Source organism: Ovis aries, chromosome 7 (genome assembly GCF_016772045.2).
Source record: "Ovis aries strain OAR_USU_Benz2616 breed Rambouillet chromosome 7, ARS-UI_Ramb_v3.0, whole genome shotgun sequence".
Lineage (NCBI taxonomy): Eukaryota > Metazoa > Chordata > Mammalia > Artiodactyla > Bovidae > Ovis > Ovis aries.
The window spans coordinates 63315789-63332794 of NC_056060.1; the positions used below are offsets into that span (position 1 = coordinate 63315789).

General features: G+C 42.6%; 1 protein-coding gene across 3 annotated transcripts in view; it reads right to left on the reverse strand.

Annotated features, from left to right (window-relative positions):
- The window catches only part of SLC28A2 (solute carrier family 28 member 2), a 50441-nt gene that overhangs the window by 21088 nt on the left and 12347 nt on the right, over positions 1-17006 (reverse strand). For 2 of the 3 annotated variants that reach the window (XR_009601234.1, XM_042252525.2), the window contains exons 1-4: positions 12682-12799; positions 11267-11358; positions 11044-11132; positions 967-1058 (exon numbers count right to left, since the gene is read on the reverse strand). Coding sequence is in view for 2 of the 3 variants with exons in the window: in XM_042252525.2 (XP_042108459.1) it covers positions 967-1058; positions 11044-11132; positions 11267-11358; positions 12682-12799 (391 nt within the window). In the remaining variant the exon portion in view is untranslated. Of the gene's footprint in view, positions 1-966; positions 1059-11043; positions 11133-11266; positions 11359-12681; positions 12800-17006 lie in introns of those variants that run through there. The other variant, XM_042252526.2, reaches the window with a different exon arrangement.

Sequence of the window (17006 nt, forward strand, 5' to 3'; positions counted from 1 at the left end):
GTCAGACTGAGCTGCACTTCCCAACGCCAGGGTAGATGGCTAGCTGTTTTCTTGGGGGATTTGGAGTAACCAACTTAGTTTGAATGCTGCATATTTTAATTTGTCCCTGATGAAATCTCATTCCTGTTTTATCTGGTATCCTCTTTCTATTCCTTGGTATGGGCTTCGTCAGCACCTACTTTTATACACTTTAAAAAATCTTTTCTCAAAACTTTATAACCCCAGTCATTTTAACCTTTCCTCTTGAGCAGAGGCATGGGAGCAGGCTGCTGCTAGGAAGTACAGCCATAAAAGTCCTCATTTTATGGCTCCCTGACTCACCCCAAATATAATTTTTATTTTCACCATCCCAGCTGCCTCCAATATTGATGTCAAAGCCCCATACATCATTGACAGCATATTTTAAACAGAGGTTTCCTATGTGTTTTGTTTGTTTATTTGTTTGGCAGGGTTTTTTCGCTGTGTCTCATGGCTTGCAGGATCTTAGTTCCCACACCAGAGATCAAACCTGGGGCCCCAACAGTAAAAGTGCTGGGTCCTAACCACTGGACTGCCAGTGAATTCCCAAAAGGTTTGCTATGCTTTAGAAACATTTTATATCATTGGTCTTATTGGCAAACCAGCAAATAAGTAACATATACTACAGGCTTTTTTCATAGACTACAAGAACCACACCCTTCATCTACTCAAGACACTGCAATAGAGACAAGCCTAGATTCTTAGAAATATTTAAGTCTATTGAATAGTACAGTTTGAAAAATAGCTTATTCTCAGATTTTACTTATTCCTAGAAGTACAACTCTATACATTACAATTCACTACAAGTAGTTAAGAGCTATACATTGTATAGCCTTTTAGATCAACTTATGAATAAATAGCTTCTTTCCATCTAGGAGTAGTCTTGACAGAAGGTCATATTTCTGAAATGACTGTGTCTCTCACTTCCACAGGTTCTCAATACCTTACCCAAACACAGCAGGCTCAGCAGGATCTTCTTGAACAAGCCAGCATGTGTTTTACAGAAACTTCTTGCTCTGGTGAAAGGCTGTAGGGTCCTCCTGATGAGAAACCAAAAGTTAAGATAACAAAATTTACTACATCCTGTTTGCATCAATTCCCAGAACTTAGATGGTCCAGCCTGAGGAAGAATTTTCTCTTAAGAAATTCATCCAGGGGAAGTTAGGCAGTGTCCCAGCAATGCCAAAAAGGCTGGGTCAACCTTGCCAATGGGCAGCAGCTCAGGACATTCCTACCCAGCCTGGACTAACAATATCCCTGATATCGTTAGTCGAGGGGGAGGAACAGGAAGACACTCTTGGACCTTTCTGTTCTCTGGAGACAAGGGACTGCTCAGCTTCCAGATTCAGAAATGGGCCCATCATTCTGAGAGAAAATAAAAACCACACAAATCTATAGCCCTAAACAGTCAATCAGACATGAACTGACGGACCAGAAGGAAAATACTACCATCCCCAAGAATCCCACCCCCAAGAATCCCTGGCTGAGAGGACCTGAGAGGGGACATCTGGCAAGTAGGTCTTCTCAAGTTTAATTTAACAAACCTTTATATAGTGTTTTCTATATGCTGGACTCTTTCTAAGAAGTTTAAAAGTAGTAACTCATTGACTCCTAATAAGAACTCTTGAAGTGGTTACTATTATCATTCCCACTTTACAGATGTGGAAACTGGAAAGCAGAGAAGAACCTTTCCCAAGGTTGTGGAGGTTGTAAGGAGCATAGACAGAACATAAACTCAGGCAATGCGGCTTCAGAATCTGAGCTCTTAACCTAAGCCCCAGGCTCACCTGTCTCTGCCATTCCTAAATGTCCTCAGCACACTGGAATCATATGAGCATAAAGTGCTAATTTCCAAATTCTCAGAAGATCCAAAGAAGATGAGTCCAGCAAGAAGGTCTCAACTGGCCATCATGCTGAGACAGAACAGCTTAGCCAGGGCTGGGACCAACCACTAACTCCAAATGCCTTGAGGACTTGGCTCACAAACTTCTATGTTCTATGGCTGCCTCTCCTATCTAACACACTCCTCTCTCTTTCTTCTTTTTTCTTCTTTCGTCAAGGAGTCCAACACTATGTTAGTTGAGTAGAGTGAATATTATCAGATATAGGTAAAGGAGAAAATATTCCTTATCACCTCCTGACTTAATCAGTCCAAGAGGATACCTTGCCATCACCTTATGACCACATTCAATCATTTCCTAAGAACTACCAGAAATCAGTGAACAATACTAATTTCTGCAAAACCCATGAAAAATCTAATTCGAGAACATCAATTTAGAGCTGAACTTCTGTTTTTAAAAATAAGGATTGAAAAAAAAATCATAAGGGACATTTCAAAGAAAAAGAGAAAATAAGATCTCAGTCTATTTTAAACCAACTGAGAAGCAGTGGATAGAAGTATGTGCACAGGTATTCATGGTCCTGGCATCTTGCTTGGCCCACGATCTTGCTAACATGGCCCAGCTCTTTATATAGTGGTTCAGTTTGAGAGTTAGTAACTGTGTTATATCCAGAAACTGAATTGAGAAAAATAATCTGTCTGATAGATGGTGACACTTGATACTCTGTCCATAACTTGCTGTGATGTCGGTACCCACTGATAAATTCTTCAGGTGTGTGTATGGAAGGCTTTCCAGACATGGACTAATAATAACCTTCTCATTCACATGCTTACTGCCTGCAGCCTCAGGTGACAGCGTGAGAAAAAGTAGGGTAAGGATGTTAGGTAGTGCTAGCTCAACACTGCATTAGTGGGCACCATAGGTCAGGGCTAGCAGCAAAAGTGTTCATGCATTTTTCTCAGTGACCCTTTCTACAAGATGTGGAAACTCCCCTTCAAAAAATTCATCTGACTGTTGACAGAGAGGTGCTGGGCATATCCTTGCTTGCTCGAGCTTGAAGTAAGAACCAGAAGGAAGGAAATGGGTCACCCAGTATGAAATGATGGTCTGAGTAAAGGGCAAGGGTTCAGGTAGAAGTGACCAGAATCTCTTCAAGGAGGCCAAAGTTTCGATTTGATAATAGCAAAAAAAAGAGTTCAAGAAGGCAGAGTGGAAGGATATGCACTCATCTTCTTTGAGAACACCAAAACTGTGTTGAACAACCACTGACAGGAGAACACTGGAACTCACCAAAAAAACAGATACCCCATTTGATGACAGCATAAAAAGAACTGTACTGGGTACCACTTTGCCAGATTCAAAGTTGTGCATACAACTGATTTAAAATTGGATGTGCAAGACTGCTGGATAGTGTTGCAGAGGAGTTCAAGAACAGTTACCAAAAGTGCCCAAGGGAGAATGGTGACTGAGAACAAAAAGGCTATTAACAAACCAAAGTGGAAAGCCAAATAGGAGTTGGAAAACCAGCAAAGGCAAGAGAAAGGTCTCTCAGATGGAGGTCAGCAAAGCTACAATGGAGGCAGAGACTCTGTGCACCTGGGGATGACCAGTGCTGAGAACCATCAGCCTAGGTAGAGTGAGAAGGGAACTTAAATCAGAACACAGATGGGCTTAACTGCTCAGTTGTGATGGACGTGTTGCCTTGGAAAAGAACTCTCTTTCCACATAGGACCCAAATCTTTCCTTGACGCACAAGTAAAGTCAGATTTCTTATCACTAAGAATAGAAATTCAATGCCAACAGTCCAGAAAAACAAGAGGGACCTAGTCAGTGGCATTTTCAACCAGCTATTCTACCTAGCCTTAATTTCTTCCTTCCAGAGGTCTTATCCCTCCAATTTAGAGGTAGCAGGGGTTCTGAAAAGCAGGGAGTCTTCCCAGTAAGGCTCTCTCTCATTAGAGAGAGTCATGACTCTCTCCCCAGTGGCCTTTGTGGGCCAGCCCTTTAGTTCCATTGTTAGAAAAACTTTCTCCAGGTTTGTATCATACGATTAATGCCCATCATAGAGTCCTTATGCTATACAAGCTGTCCCTATTTACACCTTCTTTCAATGATTTCAGTAGGAATTTGAGGACAAAGGAGCTCTGGTTCATTCAGCAGTTGAATTCATGCTCAGGTTCTAATGAGAAAAACAAAAGAAGCCTGGAGGGGTCGGGGGAGGAGTTCCCAGGAAGGACCGGCTGCCTAAAGTTCTTCACGCAGGACTTACATTGACACGCAACTTAGTCCGCCCAAGATGTCCTTCCATACCTCCCTCCCAGTAACTTGTGCAGTTCACACCCACCCATTTATCTTGCCATTCCCACCCATCCCTGTCAGGCTTACCACCATCCTCCCAGGAAGTCAGAACAGTCACTCTGATAGGGCAGCCAGAAGAAACAACAGACTTAGTAGGAGCAGTTGGGCAGCTAGGAAGAAAAGCGAAAAGGGGAAATGATCAAGGAGGAGGCAAGGTTGACGACATTCAGTGATGTGTAAAATCAGGTTGCATGGCAAATAAGATGGCAGTGAACAGGTGACTGGTTCTGTTTGAAAAAGCCATTTACGGGAGAATGACTAGATGAAAACAGAATTGGAGGGGACTGAGTGAGTGTGAGCATATATGGACTACTTAAAAAAATAATAATAATAACTGCCTCCGAAGGAAAGAAAAACCAGATACTATTTAGTAAGCCCTTTTTACCAGGTACTGCAAGAATCTGTCAATCACCCACCCCCCAAAACCACAAGGCTAATGTTATGCTCATAAGCGAGGAAACAGCCTGCTAGCAGAGTTAGAATTTAAAACCCACCTCTTTCCATTACCCCATGTGACTTCTAATTAGACACGTAAGACTGGAATACCAGAGGGAGGGATCATTCCAGAATTCCAAAGTTATAATTGCTAGGAGAGTAGAGGAGAAGGAGCAGGCAACCATGCCAGTGAATGTCAAACAAGCTTTCACAAGAAGAGGACAGATGAACTGATCCGAAGGTAAAAGGGAAGGGGCTTGCCAAGGGGAGATGTTGCAAGGAGTCAGAAGAAAAGGCTGGGGTACCTCAAGAGGAGGAAAAGTATCCTTGAGTGAGCCTAGCATTTTGAAAGAACAGTATGATTTACTATTGCTGAGAAGCAGGGAGCATGTGGATGGATGGTGGGAAGAAAGCTTGTAAAGAAAACAGAAGCCAGGTCATTTAGATTTTGTCTTGTACAAAGGAGAGACCCACTGAAGAACCTAAGCAAGGTAATGACATAGGCAGGCTTCCTCTTTGTCACAGTGGTAAAGAATCCACCTGGAATGCAGGAGAGGCAGGAGATGCAGGTTCGATCCTCTGGGTCGGGAAGATCCCTTGGAGTAGGAAATGGCAACCCACTTCAGTATTCTTGCCTGGGAAATCCTGTGGACACAAGAGCCTGGCGGGTTCCAGTCCATGGGGTCGTAAAGTATCAGACACAACTGAGCATACACAGCAGAATAACAGCAGATATACATTTTCTAAACCGAAGCAAAAAGGCAAATTAGTTGTCTGAGAAGGCCTTACAAATGGCTGAGAAAAGAAGAGAAGTGAAAGGCAAAGGGAAAAAAAGGAAAGACAAACCCATTTGAATGCAGAGTTCCAAAGAAGAACAAGGAGACATAAGAAAGCCTTCCTTACTGATCAATGCAAAGAAATAGAGGAAAACAATAGAATGGGAAAGACTAGTGATCTCTTCAAGGAAATTAAGAGATATCAAGGGATATTTTTCATGCAAAGATGGGCACAATAAAGGACAGAAATGGTATGGACCTAACAGAAGCAGAAGATATTAAGAAGAGGGCTCAAGAATACATAGAAGAACTATACAAAAAGATCTTCATGACCCAGATAATCACGATAGTGTGATCACTCACCTAGAGCCAGACATCCTGGAATGCAAAGTCAAGTGGGCCTTAGGAAGCATCACTACCCAACAAAGCTTGTGGAGGTGATGGAATTCCAGCTGAACTATTTCAAATACTAAAAGATGATGCTGTGAAAGTGATGCAGTCAATATGCCAGCAAATTTAGAAAACTCAGCAGTGGCCACAGGACTGGGGAAGGTCAGTTTTCATTCCGATCCCAAAGAAAGGCAATGCCAAAGAATATTCAAACTACCAAACAATTGCACTCATCTCACATGCTAGCAAAGTAATGCTCAAAATTCTCTAAGTGAGGCTTCAACAGTACGTGAACCAAGAACTTCCAGATGTTCAAGCTGGATTTAGAAAAGGCAGAAGAACCAGAGATAAAATTGCCAACATCCTTTGGATCATCAAAAAAGCAAAAGAGTTTCAGAAAAACATCTACTTCTGCTTTATTGACTGTACCAAAGCCTTAGACTGTGTGAATCACAACAAACTGTGGAATATTCTTAAAGAGATGGGAATATCAGACCACCTGACCTGCCTCCTGAGAAATCTGTATGCAGGTCAAGAAGATACAGAACAACAGACTGGTTCCAAATAGGGAAAGGAGTACATCAAGGCGGTATATTGTTATCCTGCTTTTTTAACATATATGCAGAGTACATCATTGGAGAAAGAAATGGCAACCCACTCCAGTGTTCTTGCCTGGAGAATCCCAGGGACGGGGGAGCCTGGTGGGCTGCTGTCTATGGGGTCGTTACAAGTCGGACACGACTGAAGCAACTTAGCAGAGTACATCATACGAAATGCCAGCCTGGATGAAGCACAAGCTGGAATCAAGACTGTCAGAACAAATATCAATAACCTCAGATATGCAGATGACACCATCCTTATGGCAGAAAGCGAGGAGGAACTGAGAAGCCTCTTGATGAAAGTGAAAGAGGAGAGTGAAAAAGCTGGCTTAAAACTGAACATTCAGAAAACTAAGATCATGGTATCTGGTCCCATCACTTTATGGCAGATAGATGGGGAAACAATGAACACAGTGACAGACTTTATTTTGAGAGGCTCCAAAATCACTGCAGATAGTGACTGCAGCCATGAAATTAAAAGACGCTTGCTCCTTGAAAGAAAAGCTATGACCAACCTGCTGCTGCTGCTAAGTTGCTTCAGTCGTGACCAACTCTGTGCGACCCCAGAGACGGCAGCCCACCAGGCTCCCCCGTCCCTGGGATTCTCCAGGCAAGAACACTGGAGTGGGTTGCCATTTCCTTCTCCAGTGCATGAAAGTGAAAAGTAAAAGTGAAGTTGCTCAGTCGTGTCCAACTCCTAGCGACCCCATGGACTGCAGCCTACCGGCTCCTCCATCCATGGGATTTACCAGGCAAGAGTACTGGAATGGGTTACCATTGCCTTCTCCAATGACCAACCTAGACAGCATATTAAAAAGCAGAGATGTTACTCTGCCAACAAAGGTCCATCTAGTCAAAGCCATGGTTTTTTCAATAGTCATGTATGGATGTGAGAGTTGGACTATAAGGAAAGTTGAGCACTGAAGAATTGAATCTTTTGAACTGTGGTGTTGGAGAAGACTCTCGAAAGTCTCTTGGACTGCAAGGAGATCCAAACAGTCCATCCTAAAGGAAATCAGTCCTGAATATTCATTGGAAGGACTGATGCTGAAGCTGAAACTCCAACACTTTGGCCACCTGATGCGAAGAACTGACTTGTTTGAAAAGACCCTGATGCTGGGAAAGATTAAAAGTGGGACGACAGAGGATGAGATGGTTGGATGGCATCACCCACTTGATGGACATGAGCTTGAATAAGCTCCGGGAGTCAGTGATGGATAGGGAAGCCCGGGGTGCTGCCATCCATGGGGTCGCAGAGAGTTGGACATGACTGAGTTACTGAACTGAGCTGAGACAGATCACTCTGGAGGCAGTGGGATGGGTGACAGGCTGGGGCCGGTAAGGAAGTAACTGAGGGTGCAGGGGAGGTGCGCACACAGGAGGTGAGTGCGCAGTTGTTTGAGAAAGAGGATCAACATCAAGTGGAGAAAAACTGGGATGACGAATGAGGTTCCCGTGGGGAGTGACTCAGGCAGGACACTAACACGCACCCAGAGAGAGGAGACAGGAGGAGGAACAGACCCGAGGAGGAAATGTGAGTTTATCTATCTTTGTATGCCTAAAGCCCAGGCAGGGCCTGACTTAGTAGAAAAATGTCACACCTATGCTGAGAGGAATTTCATTTTAATGTTAAATATGAAGTATACACACCACACCTAGATGAAGATATTTGGTAAGTGCTTAGATATATAGGTCAGAAGCTTAGAACAAAGATGCAGACATCAGACATGGCTTTATGTATCCAGACATTAAGTGTAGGAATGAGAAGAAAAGACAAAAACAGGCTCTGCAAAACAATAGACAAGAAGAAACATCCAGAGAGGCAGGAGAATGAGGAGGGTATAGTGCCATTAAAATCAGTAAGTGGGGACTTCCTTGGTGGTCCAGTGGTTAAGAATTTGCCCTGCAATGCTGGGGATGAGAGTTCCATCCCTGGTCAGGGAACTAAGATTCCCCATGCCATGGAGCAAGCAAGCCTGCGCGCCACAACCACTGAGCCCACGAACACTGCAATGAAAGATCCTGTCTGCCATAACTAAGACCCAACACAGCTAAGTAAATAAATATATTTTTAAAAAAATCAATAAATGAGTTTCCAGAAAGAAAGGATCAGAAGGGTCATGCTGCACAGATGACCAGTGAAAATGTGTATACATTGGACTTGGTAAGTAAGTTTTCACTGCTCACTTAAATAAGAGAATTTCAGCTGAGCAGTGATGGTGAAAACTAGATTGCACTGGGCTGCACTGAACGGAGAGGTGAGAAAATGGAAACAGCAAGGAAATCCCATGTTTCCAAGAAACTTGGCCATGAAGGAAAATGATATCACAAGTTTGAGGTAAGGCTGATTTTTGGTTTTGTTAGTTTTATTATAAGAGGAAAGAAATTTGAGTACACTTATAGATTGGGGGAGGGTCTAATGGGGAAGGAGTAATTGAAGAAGTAGAAAACAGGGCCCTTAGAAGGGGATAGAGAAGGATGGATAAGGAGATTAAGAAGATGGGTAAGGGGCTTCCCTGGTGATCCAGTGGTTAAGAATCCCCCTTCCAATGCAGGGCACTCGGGTTCCATCCCTGCTGAGAAAACTAAAAAGCTACTGAGCCCACACACTCTAGAGTCCATTTTCTGCAACAAGAAAAGCCCGTGCACCACAGTGAGAAGTCCCTGCCCACGTGCTGCAACGAAGAGCCTAAGCAGTCAAAATAAAAAAAGAAGAAAGGTAAAGAGGTTAGCTTCAGACTCAGGGAGAGTAAGCTTTCTGATAAAGGAGGGGAAAAGATAGGGATTCATGCAGGTGCAGGTATATTTAAGTTAGAACATACAGGAAGATAACAATGTTTAAACAAAAATAATAATATTATAGTATGCAGGACTGATGCTGAAGCTGAAGCTCCAATACTTTGGCCACTGGATGCGAAGAGCCAACTCATTGGAAAAGACTCTGATGCTAGGAAAGATAGAAGGTAGCAGGAGAAGGGGATGACAAAGGTTGAAATGGTTGGATAGCATCACTGATTTGATGGACATGAGCTTGAGCAAGCTCTGGGAGATGGTGAAGGACAGGGAAAGGACGGGGAAGCCTGGCGTGCTGCAGTCCATGGGGTTGCAAAGAGCTGGACACAACTGAGTGACCGAACAAAATGTAATTTATAATGTATGGAAGCAAAATGTATAAAGAAACAATGGTAATATAAAGGCTGGAAAGGGACAAACAGAAGTAAACTATTATAAAGTTCTTATACTATACATGATGAGGTATAATATCACTTGAAGGTAGACTTGATAAGTTGACCAAACCAACCACTAATATAGCAAAACAAAGAGTTATACCTAATAAGCCAACAAAGGAGATAAAATGGAAACACTGAAAAATATTCAGGGAGTTCCCTGGTGATCCAGGGGTTAGGACTCCATGCTTTCACTGGTGAGTGCCCAGGTTCAATTCCTGGTTGATTATAGAAAGCTTACTGTCAACTCATAAAAATGTGATACATAAAATAAGTGGAAAAACAAAAATACAAAGTAGTAATGTCCACACTGATGTATATCAACTGATATATATCCATTTGAATATAGAAGTGAAATTCTGGAGAAAAGAAATTTTAAAAATTAAGCTTGCTTTCTCTATGAAGTCACTGAGTTAACTCTCAAAAATAAAGAGAAGAAAGAAAACATATATCCATATATTCCCTTTAGAAACTATCCAATATCCTCTTCTAAGCTTCTCAATGTATGGCTTCTGTGTTTTTTTTGTTTGTTTGTTTGTTTTTAATAAATACAGACTCTTTTCCACACTAGGGAATATGGCTTCTATCTAACCTATTTGACCCCAACAACTTCTACGGACTTTACTTCTGCGACTACAACCATGACCAAATTCAAAGACTGTTCCTACTCCTTCCTTGGCTATTACACAGAACACTGTAGATTAATTGTACCTTCATCGTTGACACTTTTTTCTATTTTGACTTCAGAGATTGTATTTTTTAAATTTTATTATCTCTCTTGGTAGTTCCTTCTGTTTTTTTTTAATTTCTGATTTCCCTTTTTCCTCATCCCCAAATCTGAGTATTTCAGAAGAGCTATTTTTAAAAAGTTCTATGTGGGAATTCCCTGAAGGTCCAGTGGTTAGGACTCAGCACTTTCCCTGCTGAGGTCCTGGGTTCAATCCCTGGTCATGGAACTAAGATCCTCCAAGTTGTGTGGTGCAGCCCAAAATAAATAAATAATTAAAAAATTATAAGCCTCAATTTTCTAATTGAAAAAGGGGATGAAAATTAGTATCCACCTGTTGTGAAAATTAAATGAATTAATTACCTAAAGCATTCTGTACAATAGTAAATACTCAACAGTTGTTGGTTGTGGTTATTCTCATTGTTGTTATTTTTGTTGCCAGTCCAACCAGTGCTGATACTACTGAATTCATTACTTATGGCCCAGGTATATTTAACAATTAATTACATAAAAATAGATAGGTGCACATGGTAATGGCAGATGGCTATGAATCTTATTTCCACAATAAGATCACAAGCTCTTGAGAACAGGGCAAGCCTGACCTCTTCTAAATCCACTGATCACACTAGCCAACCCTAGCCCCCAACTGAATCAACGCTAGAACATCTGTACCTCAGTTGTGTGGGAGGTTCTAATCCACCCCTAAGGCTGTGTCCTCGTTCTTCAGTCCTCTTGCTTCTCTCCGGACTTATCCCTTCTTCCTGTAAGCAGACGTAGAATTGAGGTCAGTCATAAGGCCCTGTCAGGGGTGACAGGGATTGCAAGCAGCCAAATACCCTATGTGAGGCCATGTGTCAGTCCACAGAGATGTGCAGAAACTAAACTCGTGAATTACCGTGAGTTCCAGCCCTGGGTTCTCTATGCCAGTCTCCACAGTGGTCAGAGCAAAGGCCTCTTTTCCATTTGTTTTCTCCATCTCCTGTTCTCCTGAAAGACAAATTCAGAGCCAAGAGTGGAAGATTAGTTGTTCTGTAATGTGAGACTGGATAGAACTTTTAGGGCCAGTTATCCACAGGAAAAACAAAACTAAAAATATGTAGAGATTTAGCTGACTTCTTTAAGGACTGAGAATCGAGAAGATTGGAAGCATAATTCTAAAATAATGAACAATGAAATATAGACTTCTACTTTCTATTGTCAATAGCTAAGGAAGGGGAAATAACATAGAAGAGAAATGAAAGGCAGAGAATTAACATGAATCAATGGCTCACAAAGGGCTCCAGGACCTGGACTAAAAAGGACCGTCTTCAGTTCCCTTCAGGAAGAGCGAGAGGGCAACTACTCCTGTTAGCCTCCAGGAGGCCCCACTGAGCTGTACTAAGAAGAAAACAAGGAGGCAGAGGGCTGGGAAGACCATGCCCACAACACATTACTGAGAAAACCAAGATGAACACTTTCAAGTTCCTGACCATAATGCAGCATGACAGTCATTTCTGGAGTATCTAAGAGAGTTCTTCATGAGAGAAAAGAAACCTACACATGGAATAATCAGGATGAGTGTTAATTATCCCCAATAAAGAAAGTTTCAAAACAAAATGAGAGAATAAAGAAATCAAGCAGGACTTCCCTGGTGGTCTCCTGGTTGAGAAACTGCCAGCTAATGCAGGGGATGCAGGTTTGACCCCTGATTTGGGAAGATTCTACTTGTTGCAGAGCAGCTAAGTTTGTGTGACACAAGAACTGATCCCTTGCTCTAGAGCCTGAGAACTACAACTACTGAAGCCCTTGGGCCTAGAGCCTGTGCTCCAAGAGAAGCCACTGCAGCAAGAAGCCCACGCACTGTGACGAAGAGTAGCCCCTGCGGGCCACAGCTAGAGAAAGCCTATTTAGAGCAGTGAAGATCCTGCGCAGTCCAAAAAAACAAAAGGTTTGCGCAGTCCAAAAAAACAAAAGGTACAAGCTCATTTACTGGAATCATCCATTTAAGAAAAAGAAACAAAACAAGCACTCGAGCTCACTATAAGCAACCTTTATCTAAACATTCAAAGTCATAATACAGGTTCATCTGAGACATTTTTTTTACTTTGTAGAAATTTTCCTTCCCTATGGAATTGTGTTTTGTTTTTGTTTTACTGTGATCCTTTCAACCATTTAAATATAATTTCATTAAGCATCATAAATGGATAACTTTTGTTTTATAAATCAGGGCCTTCCTGCATAGATATAGACCTACTTGAACTTGGTCTCAGTAGGCTCAATTAAAAAATCTGGCAAATCAGGCTCCTGCCCTCCCCCAAGATGATTACTTACTCCAGTTTGTAGACTTCTTCTGGTGCCTCAGAGAGGACAGAAAGAACTCAGTTCCATGCCACCCTGACTCTGAAGTCAGGGCTGGGAATGAGGGAGGGTGATTTCCTGATTGGCTCATTTTGCCCTTGGGCCCTCCTTTGCTGTGCTTGCCCTTGCCTGTAGAGAAGGAGTGCAACTCTCAAGTTAAATATTTATATGCTTTAAAGACTGTTTTGCAGGGTCAGGTCTAAGAATTCTGCACGAATTCCTAACAGGCTTGTCAGTAAAAGCACTGCCCAAGTACTGAACTAGGCACAGGGGAGAAAAATAAGCAGAAGAAAAGTAAGAGAAAGATCTGTGCCCTCAGAAAATGGATCATCATTTGGTACTGGGAAGACAGTTCCTAGAAAACAACAGAACACAGGACTGCACAAGATTTGATTCCAAATGACTGCTAGGAAGTCTTTTGCTGTGTGGCTCTGGGTGCTGAGGACACAAAGATGAATGGGATACTGTCTCTACTGTGAAGGAATTACAAATCAGTGAGCAAAGACATGTGTCAAAAAAGGCTTTACACAGCTGGTTCCATTGGTCCTGAGCTGGGAAAGTCTTGAAAGGTAAGCAGAGAATCACTGACAGAGAACAGGAAAGATATACTACAAGAGGGAGAAACACACAAAAAAAGGCACAGACGTGAAGACTTCTTGACATACTAACAAGGCTGTAAAAATACAGCTAAAGAATAAGGGGATATTTTTTGAGAAATTAATGAAGGAAGGACAAAATAAAGTAAGAAATTAGTTAAGGAATGAATGGAGAAAACATGAAAGAAATCGTAATGGTTTATCAAGAGATGTCTGGAGATGCAATCAAGTGCATGCTGAACGTTTGGGCTTATCTGGAGCCAAGTGGGGAGGCAGGAGAAGGGACTGGAAGGATGCCTGTTGGGACAGGAAGACCAGTCAGGAGACAAAAGCTGGTCCAGACAAGCTGGTCAGACATGGAGAGGCTCTAACCAAAGTACTGGATGCAGAGGAAGAAACAAATCTATAAGGAGTGATGACTGGTGGGGCATGGAGGGAGCGAATGAAAGGGAGGAAGTAATTCTCCAAAATTGTTCAAAATAATCTAACTTCTTCCTACTCCTACCTACTCCTAGTCAGTAATACTGAGCTATATGTTGTTCCCTAGACACTTGGTGTTTCCTTCTGCCTGTATAGTCATATGTTTGCGGATGCTGTTCCTTCTGCCTCTGACATACTACCACTATCTATTGCTGTTGTTGTTCTTCAGTTGCTAAGTCCTGTCTGACTCTTTGTGACTCCATGGACTGCAGCAAGTCAGGCTCCTCTGTCCTCCACTATCTCCTGCAGTTTGCTCACATTTATATCCATTGAGTTGGATGCTATCTAACCATCTCAACCTGAAGCCTTCCTCTCCTTTTGCTTTTAATCTTTCCCAGCATCAGGGTCTTTTCCTATGAGTCAGCTCTTTGCATCACGTGGCCAAAGTATTGGAGCTTCAGCTTCATCATCAGTCCTTCCAATCAATATTCAGAGTCGATTTCCTTTAGGATTGACTGGTTGGATCTCCTTGCAGTCCAAGTGACTCTCAAGAGTCTTCTCCAGCACCATAGTTCAAAAGCATCAATTCTTCGGTGCTCTGCCTTCTTTATGATCCAACTCTCACATTTATACATGACTAGTGGAAAAACTAAACCTTTGACTATAGGGACCTTTGTTGCCAATGTCTCTGCTTTTTAATACTGTCTAGGTTTGTCATAGCTTTTCTTCCAAGGAGCAAGCATCTTTTCATTTCATGGCTGCAGTCACTGTCCACAGTGATTTTGGAGCCTAAAAAATAAAATTTCACTGCTTTCCCCTTTTCCCCTGCTATTTGTCATAAAGTGATGGGACCGGCTGCCATGATCTTAGTTTTTTTCAATGTTAAGTTTTGAGCCGGTTTTTATTTATCTAGCAAATTCCTGTCTGAGAAGGCAACGGCAACCCTCTCCAGTACTCTTGCCTGGCAAATCCCATGGACAGAGGAGCCTGGTAGGCTGCAGTCCATGGGGTCGCTGGGAGTCAGACACGACTGAGCGACTTCACTTTCACTTTTCACTTTCATGCATTGGAGAAGGCAATGGCAACCCACTCCAGTGTTCTTGCCTGGATAGTCCCAGGGACAGGGGAGCCTGGTGGGCTGCCATCTCTGGGGTCGCACAGAGTCGGACACGACTGAAACGACTTAGCAGCAACAGCAGCAGCAAATTCCTGTACCACCAAGTCTCTGTTGCAAGGCTGCTTTTTTCAATGAAGTTTTCCAAATTCTCTCCAGTTCAGACTTCAGACCCCTTTCTCCACACTCCTGCTGCAACATGCTTTTGCAAAGGTATACAGAGCGTTTAGTGCTCTACATGTCTACTTGTTTCCCACCAGACTATGATTTCATCAAGCACAAAGTCTCTTTATCTTATTTGCCACTGTAACCCTGGTAACCGCAACTTCCCTGGGGGCCAAGAGTATGGGTGGGAAGCTCCAATATTTTGGCCACCAGATGCGAAAAATGGACTCATTAACAGATTCATCGGAAAAGACCCTGATGCTGAGAAAGATTGAAGGCGGGAGGAGAAGGGGATGATAGAGGATGAGATGTTGGATGGCATCGCCGACTCGATGGACATGAGTTTGAGCAAGCTCTGGGAGTTGGTGATGGACAGGGAAGCCTGGCGTGCTGCAGTCCATGGGGTGACAAAGAGTCGGACATGACTGAGCAACTGAACTGAACTGATCCCCAGACTCAAGATCTGCCACAATATTGTTGTTGTTATTTAGTCACCAAGTTGTGTCCAACTCTTTTGCAACCCCATGGATTACACCCTGACAGGCTCCCCGTATAGTGGGTTACCACTTCCTTCTCCAGGAGATCTTCCCAATTCAGGGATTGAACACACATCTCCTGCACTGGCAGGTGGATTCTTTACCGCTGAGTCACGAAAGAAGCCCGGCACAATATTAGGCAATCAATAAATATTTGTGGGGCTTCCCTGGTAGTCCAGCGGTTAAGAATTCACTTTGCAACGCAGGGGACACCAGTTCAATCCCTGGTCCAGGAAGATCCCACATGCTGAGAAGCAACTAAGCCCCCTTGTGCCACAACTACTAAGCCCACGCACCTTGAGCCTGTGCTCCACAAGAGAAGCCACCACAATGAGTCCATGCACTGCAACTAGTGAGTAGCCCCTGTCTTGCTGCAACTAGAGAAAAGCCCACATGCAGCAATGGAAGACCCACCACAGCCAAAAAATAAAATAAATACATGAATCTTTAATATATAATATTTACAAATAAATATTTGTAAAATAAGTGAAACAAACAGATTTCTGGCATTGGGTGTGAAGATGATGATAACAAACACCAAAACAGGAAGATAGATCTTTATTTCCCTAGCTCCATGCATTTGTGTACACATACACACACACAAAAGGCCTAGCAGAGTAAATGTGTGTTATATTCTGTAACCGAGAGCAACTCATTTTGCCTCTCTGGACCTCTTCTGTTATTCCTGCCCTGCCTAATTGCCCAATGCTATTTCACAAGATTATTAAGAAAATTTGATATACTAATGGAAAAATAATTTGAAAAACAGTAGGAAAACTTAGAATTGTAAGCTATTATTGTAAGTCCCTATAGAAACTCAGGAAAATTAAAGATATTGTCAAGGTCGCATCTGACAACAGTCTTAATATGATTATGAAATCTCTCAAACTCATTCTCAGTCAGTTCAGTCATTCAGTCATGTCCAACTCTTTGCGACCCCATGGACTGCAGCATGTCACACCTCCCTGGACATCACCAACAGTCAGAGCTTGCTCAAACTCATGTCCGTCGAGTTGGTGATGCCATCCAACCATCTCATCCTCTGTCGTCCCCTTCTCCTCCTGCCTTTAATCTTTCCCAGCATCAGGGTCTTTTCCAGTGAGTCCGTTCTTCACATCTGGTAGCCAAAGTATTGGAGCTTCAGCTTCAGCATCAGTCCTTCCAATGAATATTCAGGACTGATTTCCTTTAGGATTGACTGATGTCATCTCCTTGCAGTACAAGGGACTCTCAAGAGTCTTCTCTAACATCACACGTCGAAAGTATCAATTATTTGGTGCTTAGCTTTCTTGATGGTCCAACTGTCACATCCATACATAACTACTGGAAAAACCATAGCTTTGACTAGCTGGACATTCGTTGGCAAAGTAATGTCTCTGCTTTTTAATAGGCTATATAGGTTGGTCATAGCTTTTCTTCCAAGGAGCAAGCGTCTTTTAATTTCATGGCTGCAGTCACCATCTTCAG